This window comes from Arvicola amphibius, chromosome 4 (genome assembly GCF_903992535.2).
Source record: "Arvicola amphibius chromosome 4, mArvAmp1.2, whole genome shotgun sequence".
NCBI classification, from domain to species: Eukaryota; Metazoa; Chordata; class Mammalia; order Rodentia; family Cricetidae; genus Arvicola; species Arvicola amphibius.
In genome coordinates this window covers 62,991,501-63,005,152 of record NC_052050.1, presented here as the reverse complement: position 1 = coordinate 63,005,152, position 13,652 = coordinate 62,991,501, and the positions used below count along the sequence as shown (strand labels likewise).

The 13,652-nt window shown below is 46.1% G+C and overlaps 1 protein-coding gene across 1 annotated transcript in view; it reads left to right on the top strand.

Moving 5' to 3' along the window:
* Positions 1 to 13,652, top strand: part of Larp1 (La ribonucleoprotein 1, translational regulator) — a 47,346-nt gene extending 33,694 nt beyond the window's left edge. Inside the window, exons 8-19 of the mRNA XM_038326073.1 lie at positions 235 to 379; positions 2,539 to 2,713; positions 2,788 to 2,957; positions 4,530 to 4,922; positions 5,826 to 5,949; positions 6,045 to 6,250; positions 6,634 to 6,740; positions 7,463 to 7,614; positions 9,158 to 9,302; positions 10,693 to 10,802; positions 10,909 to 11,036; positions 12,168 to 13,652. Of these exons, the coding sequence (XP_038182001.1) occupies positions 235 to 379; positions 2,539 to 2,713; positions 2,788 to 2,957; positions 4,530 to 4,922; positions 5,826 to 5,949; positions 6,045 to 6,250; positions 6,634 to 6,740; positions 7,463 to 7,614; positions 9,158 to 9,302; positions 10,693 to 10,802; positions 10,909 to 11,036; positions 12,168 to 12,374 (2,062 nt within the window). The 3' untranslated portion in view covers positions 12,375 to 13,652. The remainder of the gene's footprint in view (positions 1 to 234; positions 380 to 2,538; positions 2,714 to 2,787; positions 2,958 to 4,529; positions 4,923 to 5,825; positions 5,950 to 6,044; positions 6,251 to 6,633; positions 6,741 to 7,462; positions 7,615 to 9,157; positions 9,303 to 10,692; positions 10,803 to 10,908; positions 11,037 to 12,167) is intronic.

Below are 13,652 nucleotides of genomic sequence, written 5' to 3'. Positions count from 1 at the left end.
CCTCAACCATAAAATCATTTTTGTTGTTCCTAAATGTAGTTTTGCTACTGTTAGGAATTGTAATGTAAATATCTGTTTTCTGATAGTCTTAGGTGACAGGGGTTGTGACTCACAGGTTGAGAGCCTCCGCTTTAAGCTGTACTGCAGGAAAGGAGTGAGAATGCCAGAGCTTTGGGGTGGGTAGGAGACAGGAAAGGCCCATAGCCCTCAGTGATGCTTTTTTCCCCTACTTAGTGAATACTACTTCAGCGTGGACAATTTAGAGCGAGACTTCTTCCTGAGACGGAAAATGGATGCTGATGGTTTCCTTCCCATCACCCTTATTGCTTCCTTTCACCGTGTACAGGCCCTAACCACTGACATTTCACTCATCTTTGCGGTATGTCTTCTCCCAGGGGTTAGGGTGGGAACATAAGGTTGTCCTGTGAGTCCTGAGTTGATGGGCTGGACTCTGGAAGAATCCCTGCTAACTACATCTACTGAGTCCCAAAGGGCCAGTATGGTACAGTGAACACTTCACCAGGTACAGCACAAGTCAACGTCAGCTGGTCTTGAATGCGTACCCTTCTTCTGCTTTCACTTAGACCTTTCAGGTCTTCTAGAAAATCTAGCATTTCAATAGCCACAGTATCACTATCACACCTACAAATAATGACAATTATTTAATTACCAGAAAACCTGTTTCAGATTTTCCCTAATTGCTGACAAACATTGTTAAAAATAATTTGTAGAATGCCGGGCGGTGGTGGCGCACGCCTTTAATCCCAGCACTCGGGAGGCAGAGGCAGGCGGATCTCTGTGAGTTCGAGACCAGCCTGGTCTACAAGAGCTAGTTCCAGGACAGGCTCCAAAGCCACAGAGAAACCCTGTCTCGAAAAACCAAAAAAAAAAAAAAAAAAAAAATTTGTAGAGATCAGAGTCCAAATCAGATCTGTGTGTTCACTTGCATCTGCCTCAACCCTTTGGTTCTTCTCTTGCTCTTTATTTGTTGGGTCCCTGTCTCCTATACAAGACTGCAGGTCCAGTGGCAGAGGCATCGTCCCACATAACCATCTGAGTCCTGAGTTTGGGTAGCTTCGTGTTCTCTTCTAGAGGCATGAGAATTGGGGTTTTAATGACTAGTGTCTTTTGGGTGGCGTGTGACATTCTTATCTCCTAAGATAAAGACTGCTTTGGTTATTGCAGAGACAATTTCCTTAGGGGTTGCAAAGTAGCAGTATTCTAATCCTTTCAGTCAACCTTTGCTTAACTAGTTGGAGGGGACACTTAGTATCAGTTAGTTGTTCACTTACCAAGAGGTAGAACAGGAAGGACAGATCTATAGATCCTTCAAAGGTAACTAATACGATTCAGGACTTTCTCTTTAGCACTGTATGATTTTTTTGTGTTTTGGGTTTTTTTTTGTTTGTTTGTTTGTTTGTTTGTTTGTTTTTGAGACGGGTTTCTCTGTGGTTTTGAAGCATGTCCTGGAACTAGCTCTTGTAGACCAGGCTGGCCTTGAAATCACAGAGATCTGCCTGCTTCTGTCTCTCAAGTGCTGGAATTAAAGGCGTGCGCCACCACCACCTGGCCTTTTTTTTTTTTTTTTTTTTTTTTTTTGCAAAGGATGGGGGAGGTAACTACTTACAGTTATTTTTCTGTTACACAAATAGCATATGTCTATAACATATGGCCTTGTGTGTTTAGCTTTTTTTTTTTTTTTTTTGTCTTTGGCATAGATTTCTAGAAGTAGAGTGACTGATCCAAAGGTGAATGCAAACTAATTTTAAAGACACTGCATAATCCTTTCTAGAAGTGAATCTTCTGCTGTCCCACCCACAGTATCTCTGTTCCTCTTCCCTAGACTGTAATGACAGTGTTACCACATATTGAGTTTTCCCTTTCCTTTTTTCCCTTGAAAGATTTCAAGAGTTCCCATAGAAAATCTAAGCCAGGTGTGGTGGTGCACACCTTTAGTGCCAGCACTTGAGAGGCAGGAGAATCTTTTGAGTTTGATGCCACATTGATCTACAAATTGAGTTCCAAGATAGTCTGGGCTGCACAGAGAAACCCTGTCTCAGAAAAAAGAAAGAGAAGAATTGTAGTCTTCACTTTTGTATCCAGAGATAACAAACAACCCATAATGATTTGCCCTGTGCCTCTTAACAACGGTTGTATTATATTGATCTCAGGTTTTCTCAAAATTCAAATAAAAGAATGGTGGTTGCCCTGACCTATTCTTGTCTTAGGATTTAAATGGCCATCATGGTGGCAGGTTGCTTTTCCTGTGACAGTCACTGTGAATAGCCTTTGCCTAAGTCTTAGACATTGGTCTCCTTTGTACAGGCGTTGTCTGGATTTCTGGACGTTAACTTGCAGACTTGTTGAATAACTTTGATTTTCATGTTTGTACCTTTTATGTGCCTGTCAGTCAGGGAAGGTGTGGCCAGATATTTACTACTGCTGCTGGCCTAAATCAGGTGTTTAGGGACCTGGTTGTCTCCAGATCTCTATTTGCCCTAGGTGGTCCTCTTCATTCCTGTCGCTCCTCCTCTGCAGGCTCTAAAGGACAGCACGGTGGTAGAGATTGTTGAGGAGAAAGTTCGCAGGAGGGAACAACCTGAGAAATGGCCACTTCCTGGTCCGCCAATAGTGGACTATTCACAAACAGATTTCTCTCAGCTTCTCAACTGCCCAGAGTTTGTTCCCCGTCAGCACTACCAGAAGGAGACTGGTAAGTGTCCCAGTGGGAGCAGGCCTGCCCTGGAAAGGACTAGGATGATGAAGCCCTATTTTTCCTCTCTCCAGAGTCAGCACCTGGCTCTCCCCGTGCTGTTACTCCAGTGCCAACCAAAACAGAGGAGGTCAGCAACCTGAAGACGCTTCCCAAGGGCCTGTCTGCCAGCCTCCCAGACCTGGATTCTGAGAGCTGGATTGAAGTGAAGAAAAGGCCCCGTCCCTCCCCAGCACGCCCCAAGGTGGGTCAAGCCTGGCTTAGTTCTAAGGGTCTAAGTTGAAAACCTAGGTGCCCTGGATTTTCTGGTGTAGGAATACTCACACAGCCTGTTTCTATTCTTTGGGGACCTCTCTTAGATACCCAACTCAGTTCATGTGTGACTTTCGACAGAATAAGACCACACAGCTGTGACCTAGGCTTCTTGTTTGTAGCTATTCATTTTTCATTTCCAGGGCCTTTTACCCAAATCTGTCTTTGGTCTTCTGTATGTAAGTCCCTCTGACCTTAGAGTTCGTGGAGAGGAGTACAAGTCCTGCAGTGATGGCTAGTGACTTTGGGAAGTTGGTGCTTGTATCAAGGTCTCAGTTTCTGTCTTAAGATGAAGAAAGTCAGAGTCAGCTACCCTAGAAAGAGGAAAGAAGTACGTGTGTTGACCACAGGGAGATCACTGCCTTCTTTCTAAGCACCAGATTTATTTTCTCTACTCTGTAACCTCAACTCCCTCTTTGGAGACCTTTGTTCTGGGCCTTGTGAAGTGGCCTCAGAGTTGACCTTGGACTTGTCTTCTATATAATTCTGTCCTGTATGTGCTTGCCACTATGTCTTCCTCTCTCATCTTCTTTCCTTCTCCTGTCTGCTCATTCTCACAATATCTCACTGTTCTTAGCTTCAGCCAAGAGAAACATTGTTGAGTAGATAAGCACCTTCCGAGGTCCAGGCTCTGGATGAAAAGATGGGAGTGGGGCAACCCCATTCCACCTGCATAGCATATCTTAAACCTTAAAAGACATGGTTTGGAGTTTCTGTGGGAAATGTTTGGACCATCAGAGAATTGCCTCTTGGATGTGTACTGTGTGGGAGACCTACTTCTGGTGTCAGGCTGTCTGTCACAACTGAAATGTTTCACCTTGCCTTTGGCACATGCTGTCTTTTCTGCCTAGCCCACTCTGTTCCTGCCTGTATCATCTAGTGGCCTGTTCCCAGAAGCTTTTCCTAACCACACTCCACTCTCTCTAGTTCAGCACCCTTCTTTTGTGCTTGCTAGACCTATTTAGAGCCTTTGCTGAACTAATCTACAATGACTGCTGGTTCACTTTCTCTTGCTGAGCTGTGAAGTTCCTAAATACAAGGTCTTGCCCATTCAGGCTTTCATACAGAGCCTGGTACTGTTGGGTGGGTGCTCACTCATCACACCTTTGCTTATCTGTTGTAGCTGGGATCCAGTCTAAGTACTGAAACAAGGCTATTTGCCTGACACTTCCTGTCTGCCAAGGTATTAAGTAGACATGATGGAAGGTTCAGCTGTGTTTTTTGTCTGCTTCCAACAGTCAGTGTGTAGGCTATGAAAGTAAACAGAGACAATTGTTTGTGAATGACCGTATAACTGAGTAGAGGAACTGGGCTCCTTTGGGGTGTTTCTCTATGAAGCTGAATCCAGAAAGGGTACCTGTGATTTGCTGGTGTTGCCAAGGTTACAGTTGTGATGTTTCTGTACTGAGAGACCAGAGAGCCTCTTGGGCAGTTAGAAAATTTGGTCCAAAGGCTCATGTGTCAATCCCAGGTCATTCCCTTTTGGTGTCTGTCTCTATTTCAGAAGTCAGAAGAGCCCAGGTTCTCCCATCCAACTTCTCTGCCTCAGCACCTTCCCTCTCAGCAGCTGATGTCAAAGGATCAGGATGAGCAAGAAGAACTAGACTTCCTGTTTGACGAGGAGATGGAGCAGATGGATGGGCGGAAGAATACCTTCACTGCCTGGTCCGATGAGGACTCTGATTATGAGATTGATGACCGGGATGTCAACAAGATACTCATTGTCACTCAAACACCACCTTACATGCGTCGGCACCCTGGGGGGGACCGCACAGGCAACCACACTTCTCGTGCCAAGATGAGTGCTGAGTTGGCCAAGGTCATTAATGATGGGCTCTTCTACTATGAGCAAGACCTATGGACTGAGAAGTTTGAGCCTGAGTATTCACAGATCAAGGTGAGACTCAAGCATAGCTTTGGACAGGGGCCTGAGGTTCTTGTAACATGGAGAAGAGGAAGGTTGATTGGCCATGTGACTTTAGGCAGGTACCTTCATTATAGCCTTTTGTCTTTATGTATGAGGGGAAGATTGATGATTGCTACTGTGACAAGAGGAAATATGTTTGTGTACAGTGTAAGCATAGAGGTGACTAACTGTCCTAGCTAACCGTTCATTTTGATGTCACATGGTTGGCAGACTCTTGTGGAAGATAAAGTAAAAATTTCAATGTTATCTCTAGTCATAAGTAATCAGACACATTTAAAAAAAGTCTTTTTAGTCCAGGTGGTGGTGGTGCGCGCCTTTAATCCCAGCACTTTGGGAGGCAGAGACCCGTGGTTCTTTGTGAGTTTGAGGCCAGCCTGATCTAAAGAGCTGGTTCCATGACAGCCAGGGCTGTTATACAGAGAAACCCTGTCGGGGCGGGGGGGGAGGGGGGGGTGGATGTCTTTTTAGGAATACTTATTAGTGGAAAATGGAGAAAGAGAGGCTCTTGTGGAGGAGATATTTGTCAGTTTTGGAGTGGCTGTGTTTGGTACTGGGTGGGCCTAATGGTGAGCTTGTGCGGTGAACAAGTAGTAATGTAGAAGTGAATATCAGCTGGTACTGTCCACATAGTTGTAGGAAGACTCAGGAAGTGTAAGGGCAGTCTGATGTCTGGAGAGAGAAAAAAGGTTAGCATTGACCTCTGAAATCAGTACCCTTGTGCCAAGGTGCCTGGGCTTGAGGGATGGTGATGGAGACTAGAGTTCTGAGTATAGACAGGGAAGCTTTCCTCACCAGTTTTCTGCCAGTCTTGATTCTGAGCCAGCCAGAGCATCTTTCTGACTAACAGCTTCCCCATCTACCTCACATCTACAGCAAGAAGTCGAGAACTTCAAGAAAGTGAATATGATTAGTCGGGAGCAGTTTGACACCCTGACCCCCGAACCCCCTGTGGATCCCAACCAGGAGGTTCCTCCTGGACCACCTCGGTTCCAACAAGGTGAGGGGATGGGCACCTGAAGCCCAGTGTGAGTGAGAGGCATTAAGCCCTAGCCAGAGATTTCACTGCATGTTGACCCCATTCTGCCTCTGCAGTTCCTACTGATGCCCTGGCCAACAAGCTGTTTGGTGCTCCTGAGCCCTCCACCATTGCCCGTTCTCTACCAACCACTGTCCCAGAGTCGCCAAACTATCGAAATGCCAGGACCCCACGCACACCCCGGACCCCTCAGCTCAAAGACTCTAGTCAGACATCACGTTTTTACCCAGTGGTGAAAGAAGGACGGACCCTAGATGCCAAGGTAGGTACTTCAGCTGGGTGGAGTCCTGCCTGCTTTTCTGCCTTGTCTGAGCCAACAAAGGGCCAGGATCCCCTCAGGCAGCATCCTCAGGCTGAGATCTCACAAAGTAAACTTGAGTATAGGCATGGTCTGCAGAGACTGAGGAGGGCAGACCAGATGCGAGGCCCCAGTAACGTCTCCCTGCTCTTCCACCTCACCTGTGAGATAATCAGAAAACGCTTTTGTAGTGTTGGGGTTGTAGCTCACTGGTTGGGGTTATAGCCCCGTTTTAGTGCACAAAGCCTTAAAGAAAATGCTTTTGTACCACTTGTATACTAAGAACTGCTTGATGTACGTCATAGTCATAGATGTATAGATAACAGGTTCTGGTTTCATTTTTACAGATGCCTCGAAAAAGGAAGACAAGACACAGCTCGAACCCCCCCTTGGAAAGTCATGTGGGTTGGGTGATGGATTCCCGGGAGCACAGGCCCAGGACTGCTTCTATTAGGTACTGTGGCCAGGCCAGTCTGCCTGCCTGTGGGGTACTCACCACATGAATCTAAATCCACGCAGCATGTGGGAAGCATAGCCCAAGGCCTGAGAACTGGAAGCTTCTTTATGTTTTGTTCTTTCATTTTATTTTAAGGCAGGGTCTTAACTGTGCAGCCCTCACTGGCCTGGAACTTAGTTATGTAGATCAGCCTGGCCTTGAGTTCATAGAGATCCACCTGCTCACGAGATTCTGCCTCTCTGTTGCTGAGATTAATGGCATGGTATACCACCATATCTGATTGTAAAGACACGTCGTCATGACAAGACTGGGTTCCGTCCCCAGCACCACAGTTCAATGACTCAGCTACTCAGTGTAGGGCCCAGACACTTTTTAAATTTACTTTGGCCAAATCTAAAAGTAAGGTCTGGGAGTCACCAGTCTGTGTGTTTGGCTTCCCACAGAGATGGCGGACACTACACATAGGTAAGGATTTAAGGAAAGTATAATACTGTGAGGTCCTTTGGCACTGATAGATCTCTTCCACCCCTGAACCAGTGTCCCAAGTCCTCTCAGAACTCTCTCAAGGTAACTGTACAGCTGGTGGCTGTAGATTAAAGCTAGTACAGTACAAGACTGCGCCCTGGCTGGTAGGTCAGAAGGACCTCTCCTAAACTTAGGAGTGGGGCTGAGTGGGAAATTTCTGCCTGGTGGTGCCATCATTCTTGTGACTTCTATAGCTCCAGCCCTTCAGAAGGAACACCTGCAGTTGGCAGCTATGGCTGTACCCCTCAGTCATTACCCAAGTTCCAGCATCCTTCCCATGAGCTGCTCAAGGAAAATGGCTTCACACAACACGTCTACCACAAGTATCGGAGGCGCTGCCTTAATGGTAAGTCAGGGCTAGCCTAGTCCCTGGCAGTGCTTAGGGACTGATCCAGTGCCCCAGAGTATAAAGGCTGGAAGGGCAGGGCAAGCAGCAGTCTACTTTTTTTCTTCCTCTCGCCCCCTCCCCTCCCCTCTCTGCCTTGTTTTTGATGTTCATGGTGTTTGTTCAGATCCTCTGTAGCTAGCTTATTGCTACATCTCACTATGGTAGAGGTTTTGTAGTATTTTTTTTTTTTGTAGTATTTTTATTTTTTGAGTCAGGATCCACCTATTTTTGAAGACCCTTCTCACTTGAACCTGAATCTCATAGATTTGACTATCCTGGCTGCCTGCTAAGCTCCAGGGATCTGCCTATGCATGTAGTTCAGGCCTTTCTTTTCTTTCTTTTTTCCTTTCTTTCTTTCTTTCTTTCTTTCTTTCTTTCTTTCTTTTTTTCTTTTCTTTTCTTTTCTTTCATTTCTTTCATTTCTTTATTTCTTTTTATTTTGTGTGTATGAGTGTTTTTCCTGTATGTATGTTTAAGGGTTGGATCCCCTGGAACTGGAGTTAAGGACGATTGGGACACACATGTGGGTACTGGGATCAACACTCAGGTCCTCTGCAAGAACAGCCAGTGTTCTCAACCCTTAAGCCATCTCTCTGGCTCCTATATATATTTTAAGATGTATTTTTATCTTTTTTGTTTTTTTTTAAATATTTAGTATGTATACAGTATTCTTGGTATTCTGCCTGCATGTGTGCCTGCAGGCCAGAAGAGGGCACCAGATCTCATTACAGATGGTTATGAGGCACCATGTGGATGCTGGAAACTGAACTCAGGACCTTTGGAAGGGCAGGCAGTGCTCTTAACCGCTGAGCCATCTCTCCAGCCCCCAGGCCAGTCTTTCTAACTAACTTGAACGCTGCCTCCATCTCCCAAGTGCTATATTTTATGTATATGAGTATTTTACACACATGCATGTCTGTAACATGTGCATACCTGGTGCATTTGGAGTCCAGAAGATGGTGTTGAATCTCTTGGAACTAGAGTTACAGATGTTGTGAGCCACCATGTGAGTGCTGAGAACCACACTCAGATCCTCTGCAAGAGCAGCCAATGCTCTTAACTGCTGAGCCGTCTCTCCTATGTGTATACTTTTATGTTAACATGTTCTACAAGTTTTACTTTGTTGAAAAGTAATTTATTTCAGGCCTTGTTCTGCCTGTTCCTCTAAGTCAGTGGTTCTCAACCTGTGGGTCTTGGCCCTTTTGGTGGCATGGTGTGTATGTCACATACCAGATATTTACATTACAAATCATAACAGTAGCAAAAGTGTAGCTATGAGGCAGCAAAATAATTCAGTGGTTGGGGTCACTACAACACGAAGAACTGTATTAAAGCATTAGGAAGGTTGAGAACCAGTGCTTAGAGTGATAGCAGGTGAGACTCAGAGCTTGGCGGATGACCAGGTCAGAGGCCAGTACTGCCAAGGCCTGTGGAATAGGCAGTTCTGAGTGAACAAAGGGCAGTCTGGCCTGACTCTATCCTCTCCTGTCTTTCCCATCAGAGCGGAAGCGCTTGGGTATTGGCCAGTCTCAGGAGATGAACACCCTTTTCCGCTTTTGGTCGTTCTTCCTCCGAGATCACTTCAATAAAAAGATGTATGAGGAGTTCAAGCAGCTGGCACTGGAGGATGCCAAAGAAGGCTACCGGTGAGTGGGCCAGTGAGTCAGCTACTAGAGCTGAAATTGGAAATTTAAAGAATGAGCAAGGTATTTACATACTCAAATTTTAGAGCTTTAAAAGTTATGTGGTATGTTTGTGCATACAGGTTTCCTTATTCTTTACCCCTTGGCTCCCTGCTTTCCTCAGTTTTGCCTTTATGCCACAAGCAAATCTATCTAAATGAGGCCAGGGATGCCTTAGCACATAGGGTAGGCTCTTGACTCCTGCCAAAAGCAGAGGGTCATCTATAGAGCACTGTGAAACACATAGTGTTTATAAATGTGGCCAGTCATTCACTGAATTTTTTTTCTTACCCCCCCCAAGACAGAGTTTCTCTGTGTAGTCTTGTGACGTCTGCCATGCCACCCCCCTATTCAGTGAATTTCAGTGGGAACTTTTAATAATATAAGCCCACTGTAACAGTTAAAAATTTTTCTGAACCACTTCTTTAGAAGTTTGTGTTTTGCTTAATAGTGCTGCTTCTGTGAGTAAGCAGAGTTTCTTTGTGTCCTGGCAGCTACTCCCAAATAACCACTCAGAGACTTGCTAATTAACTGCTCAACCAGTAGCTCATGCTTGTTACTGTCTGTTACATTTTAGATAAACCCATATTTATTATGTACCCTCTGCCATGTGGTGGTACCTTCTTTGAACACGTTCATTTTGCTTCTCTCTGTGGCTGCTTGCAACTCCTCAGACACTGCCCTTCTTCTAGCTTCCTCTATGTCTTGCTGTCCCACCTGTACTTCCTGCCTGGCTGCCGGCCAGTCAGCTCTTTTATTAAACTAATCAGAAGGCGCCTTGACAAAGACACATCTTCACAGTGTACAAAAAGGCTATTCCATAATAACTTTCAACAGTTTTGTGTGCCTGTAAAATAGGAATCTGTATTTTTGTTCATTTCTTTGGTATCACATTTCTAGCAGTAAACTTTCTGACTGAAGTAAATAAAGAAACCTGCTAATTGGTGTGGGTCAGAGAGCTGGTGCAGGGATGGGCACATATTCCTATGAACAGATAGACAGGAAATAACTTTTGACTTCATGGGCTGTAAGTCTGTTGGCTACTCTTCCTGCTTTTGGAGCAGAAACCAGTAGTTAGACAGAGCAAGCAGGTCACTGTGAGTGTAGGATGTGGTGGGCAGAATTGGCTGAGCCTTGGCAGATTGAACGCTGTGGCTCTTCAGGGCTGGTGTTAGTGCACTGCTGGAGGATTTTCTGTGGGTCTGCCATGTTTCCGGTCCAGGATAGTTCACTGTCATAATTGTTCCAGAATTCCTTTGCTAGGCCAGCAAAGTGTGTGCTGTACCACCCCTACCCCCACCCCCCATGCTACAGTGGACATTGTGCCAAGCTCACTAGCTTGTGTCCTCCACAGATACGGTTTGGAGTGCCTTTTTCGATATTACAGTTATGGTCTGGAGAAGAAGTTCCGACTGGACATATTCAAGGATTTCCAGGAGGAGACTGTGAAGGACTATGAGGCTGGTAAGAGTCTGTCAGAGCTGTGCGAGCCCTCCTGGGTCTTGTTGTGTTAAAGCCCCACCTCTCCCTTTATCTCAGCCCAGCTCCCCACCTCTGCCTTTCTTCACAGGCCAGCTCTATGGATTAGAGAAGTTCTGGGCCTTCTTGAAATATTCCAAAGCCAAAAATTTGGACATTGACCCCAAATTGCAAGAATACCTCGGCAAATTCCGACGTCTAGAAGACTTCCGAGTGGACGTGAGTGAAAGCTTCTCTTCTGGCTCCTAATTGTCCTGTAAAGAGCAGCGTCCCTCTTGTGAGGTCATGGTGAGAGTGGACAGCAGGTGCTCACTAGAGTTGTTGGTTCCCAGCCTCCCTCCTGTTGTCCTTCCCTTCGTGTCACAGCCCACCTGCTTCCCAGGCCTGCTACTGCTAGCTTGTGTCAGGACCAGGACCAGCTACCCTGATAAAAATGTACTTGTTCCTTCCGGGAAAAGTTCAGAAATTTGTAAATTAATGTCCAGTTCTCCATTGTTTGGAACAGTGCCATCCTGTGGTGAGTCTGGGTATTGCTTCCGAATATCAAAGGCTGCCTTTAAAGTCAGCTTAAGTGACTCATGATTGGTACCTGTGCTAAGGGGTGCTAGGGGGTGTACCTCAGTGGTAAGGTACATGTTTAGCAGCATTCAAGGCCCTGGGTTGGCTGGCCATCACCAAAGAAGACAGAAAAGACTTTAACCAAAGTTTATAATGTAGCACTCTCTGTTGTTCTCTTGAGAACTTTGAGCAGAGAGTGGTAGGTGTAAGTAAGTAGCAGCAATAACCGTCAGTTATTTTTCAACTGATACTGTTTGCAGTGCTCAGACTAGTGAGCCCACTGTCCTGGGCTTGTGTTCTTACCCACTCTTTGGGGAGGAGAGTATGTTCAGAGAACCTGTAGGTAGCTGGGTACTTTTGGTGACCTTTAGTTAGGGCACACAGTCTTCATTGTTGACTTGTGGGCTTAGTGAGGGCTGGAGTAAGACAGTTCCAGTGTATGTGGCCCTGTGGAGCCAATACATGCACCATGCTGTATGCCACATGCCACAGGTCATTTCCTAAGTAAGAGACCCCTTCATAGAAGGGGACAAATAATTTGTAGGATCAAAACCTGGTCTTTAGAATGTAGGCCTATATATAGGAGGTCTTTGACAAATTACTTGATCTGTTTGGTCAGTTAACCTTATTTCTGGTAGTGTTAACATGAAAGGACAGGATGATTCCTACTTCATTTGTAAACCAAACCATTGTCTACATTCGGAGGTCCATGGAAAGGAGGCCTCTGATTGGTCCTGGAAAGTGGTGTGAATAGTACTCTCTCTCTGACCACTTGTGACTCCTCTATTACAGCCCCCCATGGGCGAGGAAGGCAACCACAAGCGACACCCAGTGGTAGCAGGAGGCAGCGGTGAGGGCAGGAAGCGGTGCCCTTCCCAGTCTTCCAGCAGGCCTGCCACTGGGATCTGCCAACCCCCTACGACACCTACTGGCCAGGCTACTCGGGAAGATGCCAAATGGACAAGCCAGCACTTGGACACACTGACTTTGGGAAAGTGAATGCCCAGAAGCCCCCTGGGGTTTGGGATAGAAGGGGTGGGGTGGGTGAGGATCCATGGGGGTGCCCAGTCCCAGAAGAGTGGACAGAGAAGGGACAGGCCTGGAGTTATTAAGATAGGCCTTTGCACTAAGTAGCAGTGTACACCATTTGGGCTATTAGTGGTGCCCCTGGGCAGGAGCCTCCAAGTCTCCCCTTCCCCTTCTGTCTCCATGACTTCCATCTTAACTTCTAAGGGGGGAGGGAAAAGGGGGGAGATTTTTTATATATATACATATATATATATACATACATATATATATATATATCAAGTTTTAAATTATTGATAGTTTGTCTGGATTACCAAAATCACTCTTCAGCCCTTTCTTGCGGCTGTTAGCCGACCTGTGTCCCTGCCTCTTCCCGCTCCCCTCAAGCCAACTATGCAGCCCACCAGAAGACTCTGGTGGTGCCCATGAGCCCCAGAAGCACCAGCCCCTTGATCAACTGGGGTTTGCCATCACCGTGTCCCCTGCTGTTCCGCATACCCTTCTGCCACCTCTGGGGGAAGGAAACCAAAGGATCTCAGAGTGGGGGTCGGGGAGTTTTAGCCTCTCCTGCCCTCCCCCCGTCCCCAGCCCAGAGAAGCTGCTCACACCAGAAGAGACTATTGAAAGATGATTTATTTTATTTTATTTTATTTTTCGTCTGACCTTTCCATCCTTGGGAAAACAGAAAACAAAACAAAAAAACAAAAACAACCCCAAAACAAAAAAAACAACAACAACAAAAAAAGAAAAAAAAAGACAAAATCAACCATAAAAAAATGACAAAAAAAAATCAGAGCCCACCTAATCCATAGAAAGTGATGTCTTTACCCCCTCCTTGGAATTTTTCTTCTGTTCTGTTTTTGAAAATAATATTTTTTTAAAAGTTGCCTTATTGTGGAGCGGGAACCTGAACTAATGCCCAAATGCCTGATTTCCTCCTCGAGCCTCCGAAGAGCTCCACCTGCCTGGGATGCCCCTGGGCTTGGACTAACTAGAATTTTCCTTGGGACTGAGTTGCATGTACAGGGCCTCCCATCTGGAGGCAAGAGAGTTGGGGGCAGCTCAATCAGAGCTGTGCCCAGGACACCCCTGCTGTTTCATCGTCTCAAGCTGATGTCCTGTGTCTGCACACTGCTGCCGCTGTCCTTGTTCTGCTTGCTGTCGTCTGACCAGGCTCACTCTGCCCTTCCTCGGAACCCCAAGGCCAAGTTTGCTTCAGACTGTCGTAAATAGAGTTGGTCTTGTCTGGCA